The 12415-nt window shown below is 35.6% G+C and overlaps 2 protein-coding genes and 1 non-coding gene across 3 annotated transcripts; all 3 read left to right on the top strand.

Annotated features, from left to right (window-relative positions):
* The first annotated feature begins 2963 nt into the window (after positions 1-2963).
* Positions 2964-6552, top strand: LOC129575844 (ceramide phosphoethanolamine synthase). Its single transcript, XM_055459979.1, has one exon. It carries the CDS (start codon positions 3306-3308, stop codon positions 4470-4472), a length of 1167 nt encoding a protein of 388 aa, XP_055315954.1. The 5' UTR covers positions 2964-3305; the 3' UTR covers positions 4473-6552.
* Positions 6553-8909: 2357 nt separating this feature from the next.
* On the top strand, positions 8910-9028 carry LOC129564731 (5S ribosomal RNA). Its single transcript, XR_008687548.1, has one exon. It is a non-coding gene; the product is annotated as a 5S ribosomal RNA (ribosomal RNA).
* A 1676-nt stretch (positions 9029-10704) lies between these two features.
* Positions 10705-12415, top strand: LOC129570031 (probable cytochrome P450 6d5; the record flags this gene model as incomplete). Its single annotated transcript, XM_055449436.1, has 3 exons — positions 10705-11211; positions 11304-12002; positions 12096-12415. Coding segments are annotated over exons 1-3 (1449 nt in total), but the record flags the coding sequence as incomplete, so codon positions are not given.

Below are 12415 nucleotides of genomic sequence, written 5' to 3' on the forward strand. Positions count from 1 at the left end.
TGTTCAGACACATCGCTGCCAATACCATAAAAGGCAAGGTATTGGCACAGGCCGAGCGATGTGTCTGACGTCACTACCAAAACGAAGCGATGCGACGCATCGTCCGGCTAGTTTTAAGTTTAAAATGTATCACCAGAATAAGACACGGCTTGGCCGAATAAACACACACAAAACATTACTCCGCTGCGTTTCATTGTACTTTATTTTGTTTTAGTTCATTTAGGCCGTTTTATGGGTTTCTAGGTAAGTAACCATGTTTAGCCCGAACAGATTCATTCAAAGTGTGGAAATTCATTAGAGGCGAAAAAGGCACAAACAAATTGGAAATATCCTTTTGTTCTTTTTGTTATCGCTATCGCATGTCGTGTGAACATAAACTGTTCGCCTACTCGTGGCTTTGGAATGTGTTTCGGTTGTATTGTAATATCGGAAACAATGCCTTCAAAAGAACACATAATTTATTTAAAACTGACGATATTTAGAATTTCATCATTATTGGAGAGCCATTTTCTTGTGTTTGTTTCGGTGCAAGTGTAAAATTGAACCATGCTATTGACATTTTACAAATAGAAAATGGAATCAAATTTATCGGTCACTTGGTTGGTCTCGGGCTGATAAACTCAAAATGGAGCATCGATTTTCAATGTGCCGATTGCACTTAAAATGCTAATTTTAACGATTGCTTACGGTATGGTCGACGATCATTGGTGGTATAGAAAATGCCTTTTGTCATTGTCGCTTAATGTAAATGGCGACATCATGTCGACAGCGAAATAGCGAATGCATTTTTATTGATGCAATTCATCACATGAATTATTGAGTCGTACAAACGGCGATTGATGCCCGTATGACTAGTCACCGTTGAACAACAACTTACTTAGTAAAACAGTGTTCGATTGACATATGTCTCTCTTTTTCTAGAACAACTTCGTTCGGAACCTGTTATTAAACATTGAATGCACCGAGACCAACTTGCATATTATTTCTCCCTTTTTTCCCATTGCAATTCTGTTTTGAATGATGAAATTTTTTTTTTCTTGAACCGTTTTTTTCTCGAGTAGATGACGACTCTTTTGCATCGGAACGTGATGCCCAACCGACCGATGACAGTGTAACAACGTTTGTTTTCAACGCACATCACTCATTGGCGATCGAAGCGCAACGCGACCGTCTTCCGATTCGTAAATATCGAGATCAAATTCTATACTGCTTGGAACAGTATCAAACATTGGTTTTGGTTGGTGAAACGGGCTGTGGTAAATCAACACAAGTCCCTCAGGTAATGATTGTGACTTTCGTTATTTCTCATTTGCAACGTTCTAGAGAATCTCGCTAAATAAACTCCATGATTGAAATTTTCCAATTAAATCAACTTAGCCAGTTATAGTTGTTTGTCACTACATACTATGCGTAATTTGCACACTGGTTGTATCCAACTCTCCTATTCACTTTGAATTTGACAACTGATATTGAGCGCAAACACCACCTAGATAATCTAAGGCTAATAACAATAAAATCAAGTAAACTGTCCGTTCTGTCAAACGTCATACTGAAGTATAACATACAGACATCACGAACTCGCCATCGGTTCTTTAGATGGCGCTTCGGTCAACCGAGTTCCAACCAAATACATGTATCAGTATACGAAGCATTCCACTGTTGATTGTATCACACCATTCGATCTGCTTCAAATACACGCGACACAGGTCAATTAATCGATTTTCGTTCGATGCAATCCATTTTCATACAGAACAATCATACTTGGTGTATTTAAAAAAATTATATTTTTCGAACACAACTGCAATCGACAATGAAAAAAAGCACCAGAGGATAAAAATGTTTTAAAAAAACTGTGATTATCAGGATACAAGCGATTAGTTTTGATTCAGGCTTGAATAAATCATTATTGTGTAGACAAAAATAGAACGCCATTATTACAGCCATTAAGTAGTCATTCAGATTTTATCCACATCGATAGACATCTTTAATAATGAAGTCATTCATAAAGATTTTATTATTAAGTCGTGATTTCAATTGCGAAATGGATTTTATTCGATTTGTAGTTTATTTGAACGCAGTTGAACAATGATGAAAAAAAACAAGAGGAAATAATCAAATACAATCCAAGTAGAACATAATTTCAAGTTCGTATTGGTTCTCTTTGGCTCCGGTTAGCCTAGCGCTGCCATATGGCTACACCCAGAGGTTACTCCATTCCTATTAGGATAAAAACCGAACTAATTTAAATATTGTTTAGTGTAAGCCCGTTTTGGATTCTAAGAGAATATCACTTTCAAATTGTAGATTACACACTGGAATAACTTCAAGAGTTTAAAAATGCCAACATCATAAAGTTGACTCATTTTGTGTGACACACTCTCAGTGTGACATATTTTCGGATTATCAAAAATGACGAAAACCTAATTTCTCTATAAGGTTCTTTTTTAAATAATATTTTAAGAGCTCTAATCGATGATATATTTTATTAACTTGAAAAAATTTGTGCCCACTGTTTTTTTTTTGAGTCATCGTTTTTGATTAGAACAAGAACAACAAAAGTCAATATCTGGTGAACCAAGGCCTTAATCTAGAATTAAAAATATTACTTTTTTGTTTTTTAGCACTTAAAGATTATATTCCAAAAAGATTTCCAAAATTGGAGTGTAAAAAAAATGTGCCTGGACCGATTCCAGTTAATAGACAGTTGCTTTATTTTTAAATTCATACTAATGAATCACATTCAGAGTGAATATTTGCCATGAACCACCGTTGTGAAATGCATTCAATTTTTGCTTCATTTTAGCTTATACCCTAGTGATGCAAGCACAACAAATCGCAACACACATGCATTAAAATCGAATGATTTAACATTTGAACAACACATTTCTTTTACATAAATTTAATAATAATAAATTTGCATTGTTGTCTATTTATTGACTGATTTTCATATCTGCTCTTTTCAGATCAACAACTGGCAATTGATCGTATAGTAAACGAAAGCGCGATTCACAGCAACAAAATTTATCGTTATTGCCGTTCACGCACATTAAATCTATAAATTGTCTTCATTGCAACAAACAAACACAAAAAAAGAAAACATTTTTGAAATTAAGAATCTCTGTTAAGCACGCACGGGTGAAACAAGTGAAGTTAACTATTTTATGTGCATTGCAAATTATTAAATTTATGTAAAAAGAAAGTAAAGCAAAACAAAAAGCAACAGAACATAGCAAACGTAAAATCGTATCGATTAATTGGACAATTTTTAACCGATATCGCACACACAATCAACAACCAAGGCAACAATGATTGGACCAAGTTCATGTATCAGCAAAATTTTGCTAACCGCATTTTTCGTGTTGGTCATTTGGTACATATACATGGATGTGAATTTGTATTTGCGCATCCAAAACTACCCCATCGAACGAAATTATCACTTCAATGAAACGGTGGACATATCGAACGATGCGGGCCACTTATCGACGTCGACGCTATCGTCAGCAGCCGGCGAACCATCACATAATATCGATTCCGTGTCAAAGCGACCGATCACATATGACGATGTTGCGTGGTTTTCATGCGACATCGATCCACTTTGCCATGTCACCGTTAAGGCCATTTTGTTGGATCACACAAACCACTATTTGTTTGCACCGATGGCAACTATTTTTGACAATATCGTTGGATTTTCCCGATCCACATTCATTACGGCGAATATGATATCATTTTTCCACGTATTTGTCGCCATTCTTGCTGGTCGTATGGTCGCTTCGGACAGTTTGTGCTATCGACGTATTGGCGTTGTGTTGTTCCAATTTCGTACATTTTTAGACGATTTGGATGGTCACGTTGCACGTCAAAAGAAACATATTCGTGGTGAACGCTCCGAAATAGGTACTGCCGGTTACTACATTGATGGGCTGTGTGATGGTCTTGGCTGCATTGCACTAATGATTGGTGTGTTTGTCTTTTTGCGGAATAATCCACCGCGACGCGGTTACACACAGCTGCAAGCAATCTTGCCAACGACTAACGAAACCGCAAAAAGTTCATCGGAAACTGGGGTCACGTACAAAATAAAGGTAACAACGAAAAAGGTAGCACGAAAAATTGTCTGCTTCTCCGGCCAATTGCTGCTCAGTTCAACGGGCTGGAATCGATACATCGCCTTGTATCAGGATATGCTCGAACGTAATGACGTGACGCAGACACAGTACAAACGCCAGAACATCATAATGCGATCCAAATGGTTCTTTAGCATCGCTTGGTTGTGGCGAGTTTTCAACGTGCACGCACTCTTGCATTGCTTACTGTTGAGCATTTTCTGCGACAAACTCTGGGAATTTTTGCGTTTGATTCAATATATTGGGTTTGTTATTTTGTTAGTCATCATTTGTGCCACTGAAATGCATGTACTCGAAGTGGAATCATTCATTTTTACAACGCTCACCGGCAACAATACCGCACTGTGATTGAATAATTGATAATTAAAAAGAGCGACCGAATAAAAAAAAAATCTATGATAGTAGATAGTTTAAATGAAGGAATCTAATATTCAAGTCTGCTTTTTGTCGTTGCTGTTTATGTTGACATTTCCTGTTTTGGCCGAATCTCTAGCTTTTGTCGCAGTACAGTTCATTCTTTATACAAATTAACTACGTCTATAACTGTAATTATTGTTTAATTCTGTTGTTTCTCATAAGTAATTTTTTTCTAGTTTTAATGATAATTTTTCTTCAGTTTTTTTTTTTAATTCAGTGGCAGATGACGTCACTGTATAGAATTTAAAAAAATATAACAAAATACATATGAAACAAAACCGCAATATTGCGATACACACTCAGCTCAGAAATATGTCCGTACAAATCAATAGCAGAAAAAAAAACAGATATTTTACAATAAATAGCCCAGACCAAAATAATGAAAAATAACTGAATAAAACAATGATATTATATCAGACCAATTCAAATTGTAAATAAAACCGTTTGAGTCTCAGCTCGTAACGAAAAAGAGGGATATTTTTATAAAATAAGAGGTTGAAAAATAATGATAAATCATGTTGTTGATTGTGTCGCTGATTGTTTTAGTTTCTAATATTACTTTTCGAATGCCACTTGCCCCATGAACAAAATATACCTTTACAGAAAATGAACATGATGTTTGAAAAAAAGAGAAAAAAAATTTCATATATTTTTATGCAAGTATTTATTGTGAGCATATACACAGAAAGAGAGAGAGAGAGACAAAACGTATACTGATGGCACTTTGGCTGCAAATGGAACTAACCGATATAGATTAAAATGAGAAATCTCGAAAACAACATGTTCTAAATGTATACTAATTATTTTGATTAAACTTAGCTTAACTAAAATTGCAACGAAAGTGCATTAAACGAATAAACCGCTAAACACAAATGAACTATGTAAATAGACGTGTGCACGTGAACACTGGTTTTAATGCTGTCAAATAAGATGTTTTTTTATAAGGACAAAAATGGATAAATACAATTCCGAATGTCAAAATATTTAAGAAACATAAGTTCGTTTCGTTACTTTGATGTCCAAAATGAAAGATTTAACACACACAAAAACGGCTACATCAAACCAAGTATAAGCATTTTAGTCAGAATACAAACTCAGTCTTAAATTTAAAATTGTTTTTTTCCGGCATTTTTTTTTTTCAATTCTCTCGAATTCTAATTGATATTAGTCTTGCCAAAAGAAACGTACTGACATTTCGTTTATTTTTGTTTTTGAAAAAAAAAAAAAAGAAATTCAAAGTCAAAATTAAGAGAAAAAAATTAAAATGGTTTTTCATTTTAAAATTAGGAACAATTCATATTCTAATCAAAATGAATAAATGCTAAATGATATGGATATGAAGAGACAGCTTTATGCGCACATATGTTGTTGAATAGCTTGAAGAATAAATAAAAAATGACGTTAAATCTTTACACAGAGAGAAATCACAGTGCATTTGAAAATTAAAATGTTGATATTTTTATAAACATTTTTCCATTGCTCGAATTTAACTAATTTTGAATTCCAAATAAACAATTTTGAACTTTTGCTGCATTTGAGAAAAAACACCAAATATGAATCTCCATCACATATAAATTGTGATTCAGAAATTGTTCGAAGAAAATTGACAAAGAAAATATATATTCAAAATTGTGCATTATATTCAAAAGATAAATATATTCAACGGTGCACTGAAAATAGCATATTTCAGATGAGTCGTTGAAAATTCTTCTATTTCGAACTTCTTCAAATATGTATTCACACAAATGTTGGAAACAAATGATGTATTTGATCATATTTTATCGAATAGTCTCTTTTGTCAAATAGTCAAGAATTTTTTTTTTCAAAAAAACCCACCAAAATAGTAGATGTTCATTCTGAAATGTTTAACATATGAACATTTTTTGAATTCACTTTGGATTGATTTGGATTTACCGATAAACACATATAAAGCAAATAGAACAGTGCAAATGATGCAAATTAATAAGTTGAAGTTAATAATTGGAATAAAAAAAACCAACTGAAATCAAAATACAGTGTTTTAATTATGTGCAAAATGTTAATGGCAATTTTTCTTATGCAGAATAAATCATGAAAAATGAAATAAACGTTATGCCTTTTTTGCAGTATCTGTACGAGTTCGGATGGCATTCAAAAGGAATCATCGGCGTTACGCAGCCACGACGCGTTTCGGCAATGACTGTAGCCGACCGCGTTGCAAATGAACGTGGAGAGGCACTAGGAGGTACGGTCGGTGTCTCAGTTAGCTTCATTGACAAGTGCAGCGAGTATACGCAAATCAAGGTAAACATTTCACAAGAATCCTATTCCAAATTTCAAAGATTACTGTATTCAATTCGCAAATTCCAGTTCATGACCGAAGGTATTCTACTGCGCGAGATGCTTGCCGATCCGTTGCTACAGAAATACGGTATAATAATGATTGACGAGGCACACGAACGAAGCCTTTTGACCGATACCGTGTTGGGTCTTCTCAAGAAAATCATGAAGAAGCGCGAATCCTTGAAAGTAATCATCTCTTCGGCTACAATTGATGCAGAATTTTTCAAAAAATTCTTCACAATCAAGTCAAAGTTGAATTCAGCGGCTGTTCTGTCGGTGGAGGGTAAAATGTATCCTGTGGATTGTTTCTACATCAAGGAACCTTGTGCTGATTACGTAAAGGAGACTGTGAACACGGTTTTGAAAATACACGAGAAAGAGGCGAATAAAGTTGGCGACATTTTGGCGTTTTTAACAGGCCAAGAGGAAGTTTTAGACGCCGTACAACTGCTGAAAGAGCACACTCAAACCTGGACCAATAACAATTTGCAAATTCTACCCATGTACGGAACATTGCCGAATGCTGACCAGCTGAAGGTGTTCTTTTCGGCACCAAAAGGTACGCGAAAGGCAATTATCGCAACCAATATTGCCGAAACTTCTGTTACAATTCCCGGTGTTTCATACGTCATCGATTGTGGCTTCGTGAAAATGAAATGGTTCGATGTAAACAGCAACACCGATTCATTGGTTGTAATTCAGATAAGCAAAGCGCATGCCGAGCAAAGAGCCGGTCGTGCTGGTCGTTTGAACAACGGAAAAGTGTTTCGATTATACACTGAAGAATCGTATCAAAAGCTTCCCGCTCAAATACCGCCGGAAATGAGACGATCCGACTTGTCAACAACGGTTTTATACCTCAAAGCGCTCGGCATCGACAACGTTCTTCGTTTTGATTTCCCAACCAAACCACCGCCAAAGAATTTGCTGTCCGCTTTGGAATTGCTTTTAGCATTGGGTAAGTTATTGAATGTGTTTTACAAAAATTAATCTTGCGTATCATTTTCCATATCTAATTTTCAATCATTATTCTAACAGAGGCCCTCGACCACAAGGGAACACTTACCGAACCGGTGGGCTATTTCTTAGCAGAGCTCCCAATTAGCCCAATGATGGGAAAAATGCTGTACAACTCCATACAAATGGCTTGTTCTGAAGAGATACTTAGCATCATTGCTATGCTCCAAGTTCAGACGGTGTTTTCAAAGCCAACAACGGGTCAGGGTCAAATCACAGCACGAGTCAAAAAGAGAGACTTCGAAGTGGCCGAAGGCGATCTCATCACATTGCTCAATGTGTACACAAGTTTCGTTGCTGCGGGCCGAACAAAAGAATGGTGCGGTCAACACTATGTCATTTACAAAAACTTGAAAAGAGCGCATGAGCTGCGCGAGCAGCTAGCAAAATTATGCCGAAACAAAATTGGAATGCCTTTGATATCGTGCCATGGTAACGTAGATGTGCTTCGTAGATGTATCACAAGCGGATTTTTCCCAAATGCAGGTTCGTGTACAATTGAATGCGTTTTATTTTGTATCATTTTTTTTTAATGAAACCAATTTAGCAAATCAGAATACAGAATTGAGCAATTAATAACACTGTCTGATACAATTTTCAGCTTATCTTCATCATTCGGGCATTTATCGAACTTGCAGAGGCAATCGAGAGATGGAGATTCATCCATTATCGTGTCTCTACACCCTTCGACAACCGCAATACATTGTCTTTTGTGAGCTGCTTCACACAACAAAGGTGTTTATGAAAGAGATCACCGTGATTGAAGGAGATTGGCTTACCGAATTGGCACCACACTACTATGTCAAGAAGGGCATCCGATATGAAGACCGTTGAAAATCAAACAATTTCTAGCTTTCATTATAACACAGAAATCAACTAAATAAAGCAACATTATCTGATAATAAAAACGTACAATCCAATTGAACAAGCCTCCGGCAGAGCTGAATGTCGTTGACTGAACTACATTAGCACATGTGCATACGTAAAAACGCCAACAAAATATTCATTTCGTCGAAAGTATATACATTCGTCAACGACCATATCATGTAAAAAGCACCAGTTCTCGTCCGATCACTGAAGTTAAGCTGCATTGAGCATGGTTAGTACTTGAATGGGTGACCGTCTGGGAACACCATGTGTCGTTGGCATTATTCTTTTTTTTTCAGTGACTAAATCGTTATTTTTTTTCAAGAATTTTAAATTATATTCAAAAAAAATTTAATGGAATGCATTTTTTTTTATGCGAAACTTATCCAATAAAAAGACTCAATGTGGTTTTGAAACTCAAGTGTTTTTTATGTCTATAAATAATTATTTATAAAAAATACGAATAATAAATTGATTGTTTTAATGCTGCATATGTATTATATAAAACATAAAATATGCGGCATTCATTGGGATAAATCAAACTTCTTCTTCCCTTGGCTTGTCTATGTGCTTCAACACTTTTTCAATATTTTGTTTTTTATTGAGTACTAGCCGAATCGGCTTCGCTCGCCGTTCGGCTAGAATTTGTTTGCAAATAATGATTCTGTTGAGGCTATGAAAATTTTGGCATTTTCTCTTCAGAAATGCCGATATTATAGCAAGTACAGTGTTATTTGATCGTAATTATATTGTTGTCGACGCCAAGAAAGCTAATATGTACCAAGAAAATCGCAGCATCGCCAAGTGTTTCCGATGCAATCATTCATTAGGAGGATTTTGCTTCTATCCAGATAGAGAAATTAACTCCGTTGTGCGATTCAATTCAATCGAAATACATACTCTGATAATTCGTCTTGCAATCAAAAACAAATTTTTGATTCCATTATTTATGTACGGTGCACTCAGCGCTTTAATTGTTGCATTTTCAATCGTAACACTTGAAGCAATTCATCAACAGCGTCTGTAGGATTAAATTATCCATGGCTATCCGCATCATCATGTGTATACTATACATATAAATAGTAATGATGAACATGAGAAAAAAATTTCGTCAAACTCCAAAAAATTCAATTCGAAAATCAAAACTGCATAATTTTAAGATGCTTCTTGAGGCCACGCGAAATCAAACGGGTAGCATAACAATAAAACCACGAATAAAAAAAAGGAGAGATAACTGGCTACATACACACACACACACACACACACACACACACACACACACACACAGACGAACATTCAGTTTTAAATATATAGATAGATAGATGTTGTTTCAGTTCTTTTTCCGCAAATTGTATTTACCAAACAGACAACTTTCGATCGTTCATCAAAATACAAATCCTAATTGGATTGATAGAACCACACGATTGATAGAAAATACTGCTTTTGAACGGTGAATGGGGTCAAAATATGCTACAATTCTTATAATCATCATCAATAGTTTATTCAATACTATAGTGCCGTCTCTATTTGAGAAACAATATGGGCTTAAATTGTGAAATTCGAATATTCGTTGATAAAAATTCGAGTATCAAGTCATAAAAATCATCAATTGTTCTATTTGGATGGTTCAGAGCTTGGGAACTGATTAGCTACCTATTGAAATCAGTTTATTGCAGTTGATATCAATATTGCCCAATACAAAGATCGCGATTTATACAGTTTTCTCTCTTTCACACTCAATACACAGCTAAACATATCTACGCGAAACAGTAGTGATTTGACAGATCGCATAGCATTCGCCGTAAATAACATCAAGTTTTTGTTTCCTACAGTATTTGTAATGTCAGTGTATAAGTATATGCAAATGTTATCGTTGATCAACTGCCAAATATTATGGCTGTGGTGGAAAGAAATCACATATGACCATACCATAACAACTTAATATTGATGATATAAATATCAACTTTGGTTTGTTCAATTCAGTTGTCATTTAGCTCCAGTTGAGCTTCAGGTTAAACTTTTTTTTTCTTTAAAATGAGTATTATAACTGGGAATTGGAAATTGGACTTGTTGATAGGAATAATCACATTGATTTATTTCTACCTCAAACGAACGTATTCATATTGGGAACGTAGAGGTTTTGCATCACTGCCAGGAGCCAGTCTTCTGTTTGGCCACTTCAGAGCAACATTTGCACAGAAAGAGTCGGTTGGACATTTCTTCAATAGAGTATACCGCGGCACAAACGAACCATTTTTGGGAGTGTATGGATTTCTGAAGCCAATGCTACTAATAAAAGATCCCGAACTCGTTCGTACAGTTTTAATAAAAGATTTCGCACACTTTCCCGATCGTGGTGTTCATTGCAACGAAGAATATGATCCTCTATCGGCTCATTTGTTTGCTTTATCTGGTCAACGTTGGAAGGAATTGCGAGTCAAATTGTCGCCTACATTCACTTCAGGTACGTAAATTGCTCCGAATATTAAAAAAGCCGAATATTATCGTCAATAACCAATAATAATATCATTGGTAATTTTTATTTTGTAATAACAGGCAAACTTAAAGCGATGTTTCCAACTTTACTCGAGTGTGGTGCGACCTTGCAAAATTATTTGGAAAAAGTGGTGGAAAAAGATGAATTGCTTGATGTTTGTGAGATTTCCGCAAGACATTCCACGAATGTTATCGCTTCGGTGGCATTCGGTATTGATGTTGATACGATCAGTGAACCGAATCATGAATTCCGTGAAAATGGACGTAGAATTTTTGCCGCAAGTTTTTGGAATGCAATTCGATTTTTCTTAAAATTTATCTCGCCGAATTTGATGAGCCTTCTTCGAATTAAATCGGTTGACAATGAAGTCGAAGATTTCATAAAAGCAATTGTCAAATCATCGATTGAATGTCGTGAAAAAAATAATGTGGTTCGCAAAGATTTCTTCCAGCTGTTGATACAATTGCGTAACAGTGGCTCAGTGAAATCAGACGATGAATGGGATACGGTGATTAAAGCTGATGAAAACCAAAAAACGTTGACTCTGAATGAGATTTTGGCACAAACGTTTGTCTTCTTCGCAGCTGGCTTTGAAACATCATCGACAACACTTTCGTATTGTTTGTATGAATTGGCAAAGAATCCCGACATTCAGGAACGAGTGCGTGATGAAATTTACCGAGTATTAGAAGAACACGATTCTAAATTATCATATGAATCCGTTTCGGACATGAAGTACTTGGAGAAATGTATAGACGGTTAGTGGGATTTTTTTTTCAGCACATTCGATGTTTTTTTTTTTAACTATTGATGTTTATAATGTGTATTTACCCTTCTTCATACTCTAATAGAAACTCTGCGAAAGTATCCGGTGTTGCCGTTTTTGAATCGCACATGTGTGAAAGAGTGGTTGATTCCCGGAACGGATAAAGTAATTGAAAAAGGTACTGAAGTCTTCATTTCAGCGTTAGGGCTACAAAGAGATTCCAAGTTTTACCAAGAGCCAGATCGATTCAATCCGGATCGTTTGAATGAAGAGAGCGGTAAAAATCTGGTGAACAAACCGATGTTGACTTTTGGCGATGGGCCCCGTAATTGTATCGGCATGAGATTAGGCAAAATGCAAACCAAAGTTGGCCTTGTACTTATGTTACAAAAATTCAAATACGAT

The sequence above is a fragment of the Sitodiplosis mosellana genome, unplaced genomic scaffold, assembly GCF_009176505.1.
Source record: "Sitodiplosis mosellana isolate CC-2019 unplaced genomic scaffold, AAFC_SMos_1.0 Smas_scaffold_1, whole genome shotgun sequence".
NCBI classification, from domain to species: Eukaryota; Metazoa; Arthropoda; class Insecta; order Diptera; family Cecidomyiidae; genus Sitodiplosis; species Sitodiplosis mosellana.

What these genes read in the sequence shown, in the direction of transcription:
- LOC129575844 (XM_055459979.1), top strand. Translation starts at nt 3,306, where the DNA reads ATGATTGGACCAAGTTCATGTATCAGCAAAATTTTGCTAACCGCATTT.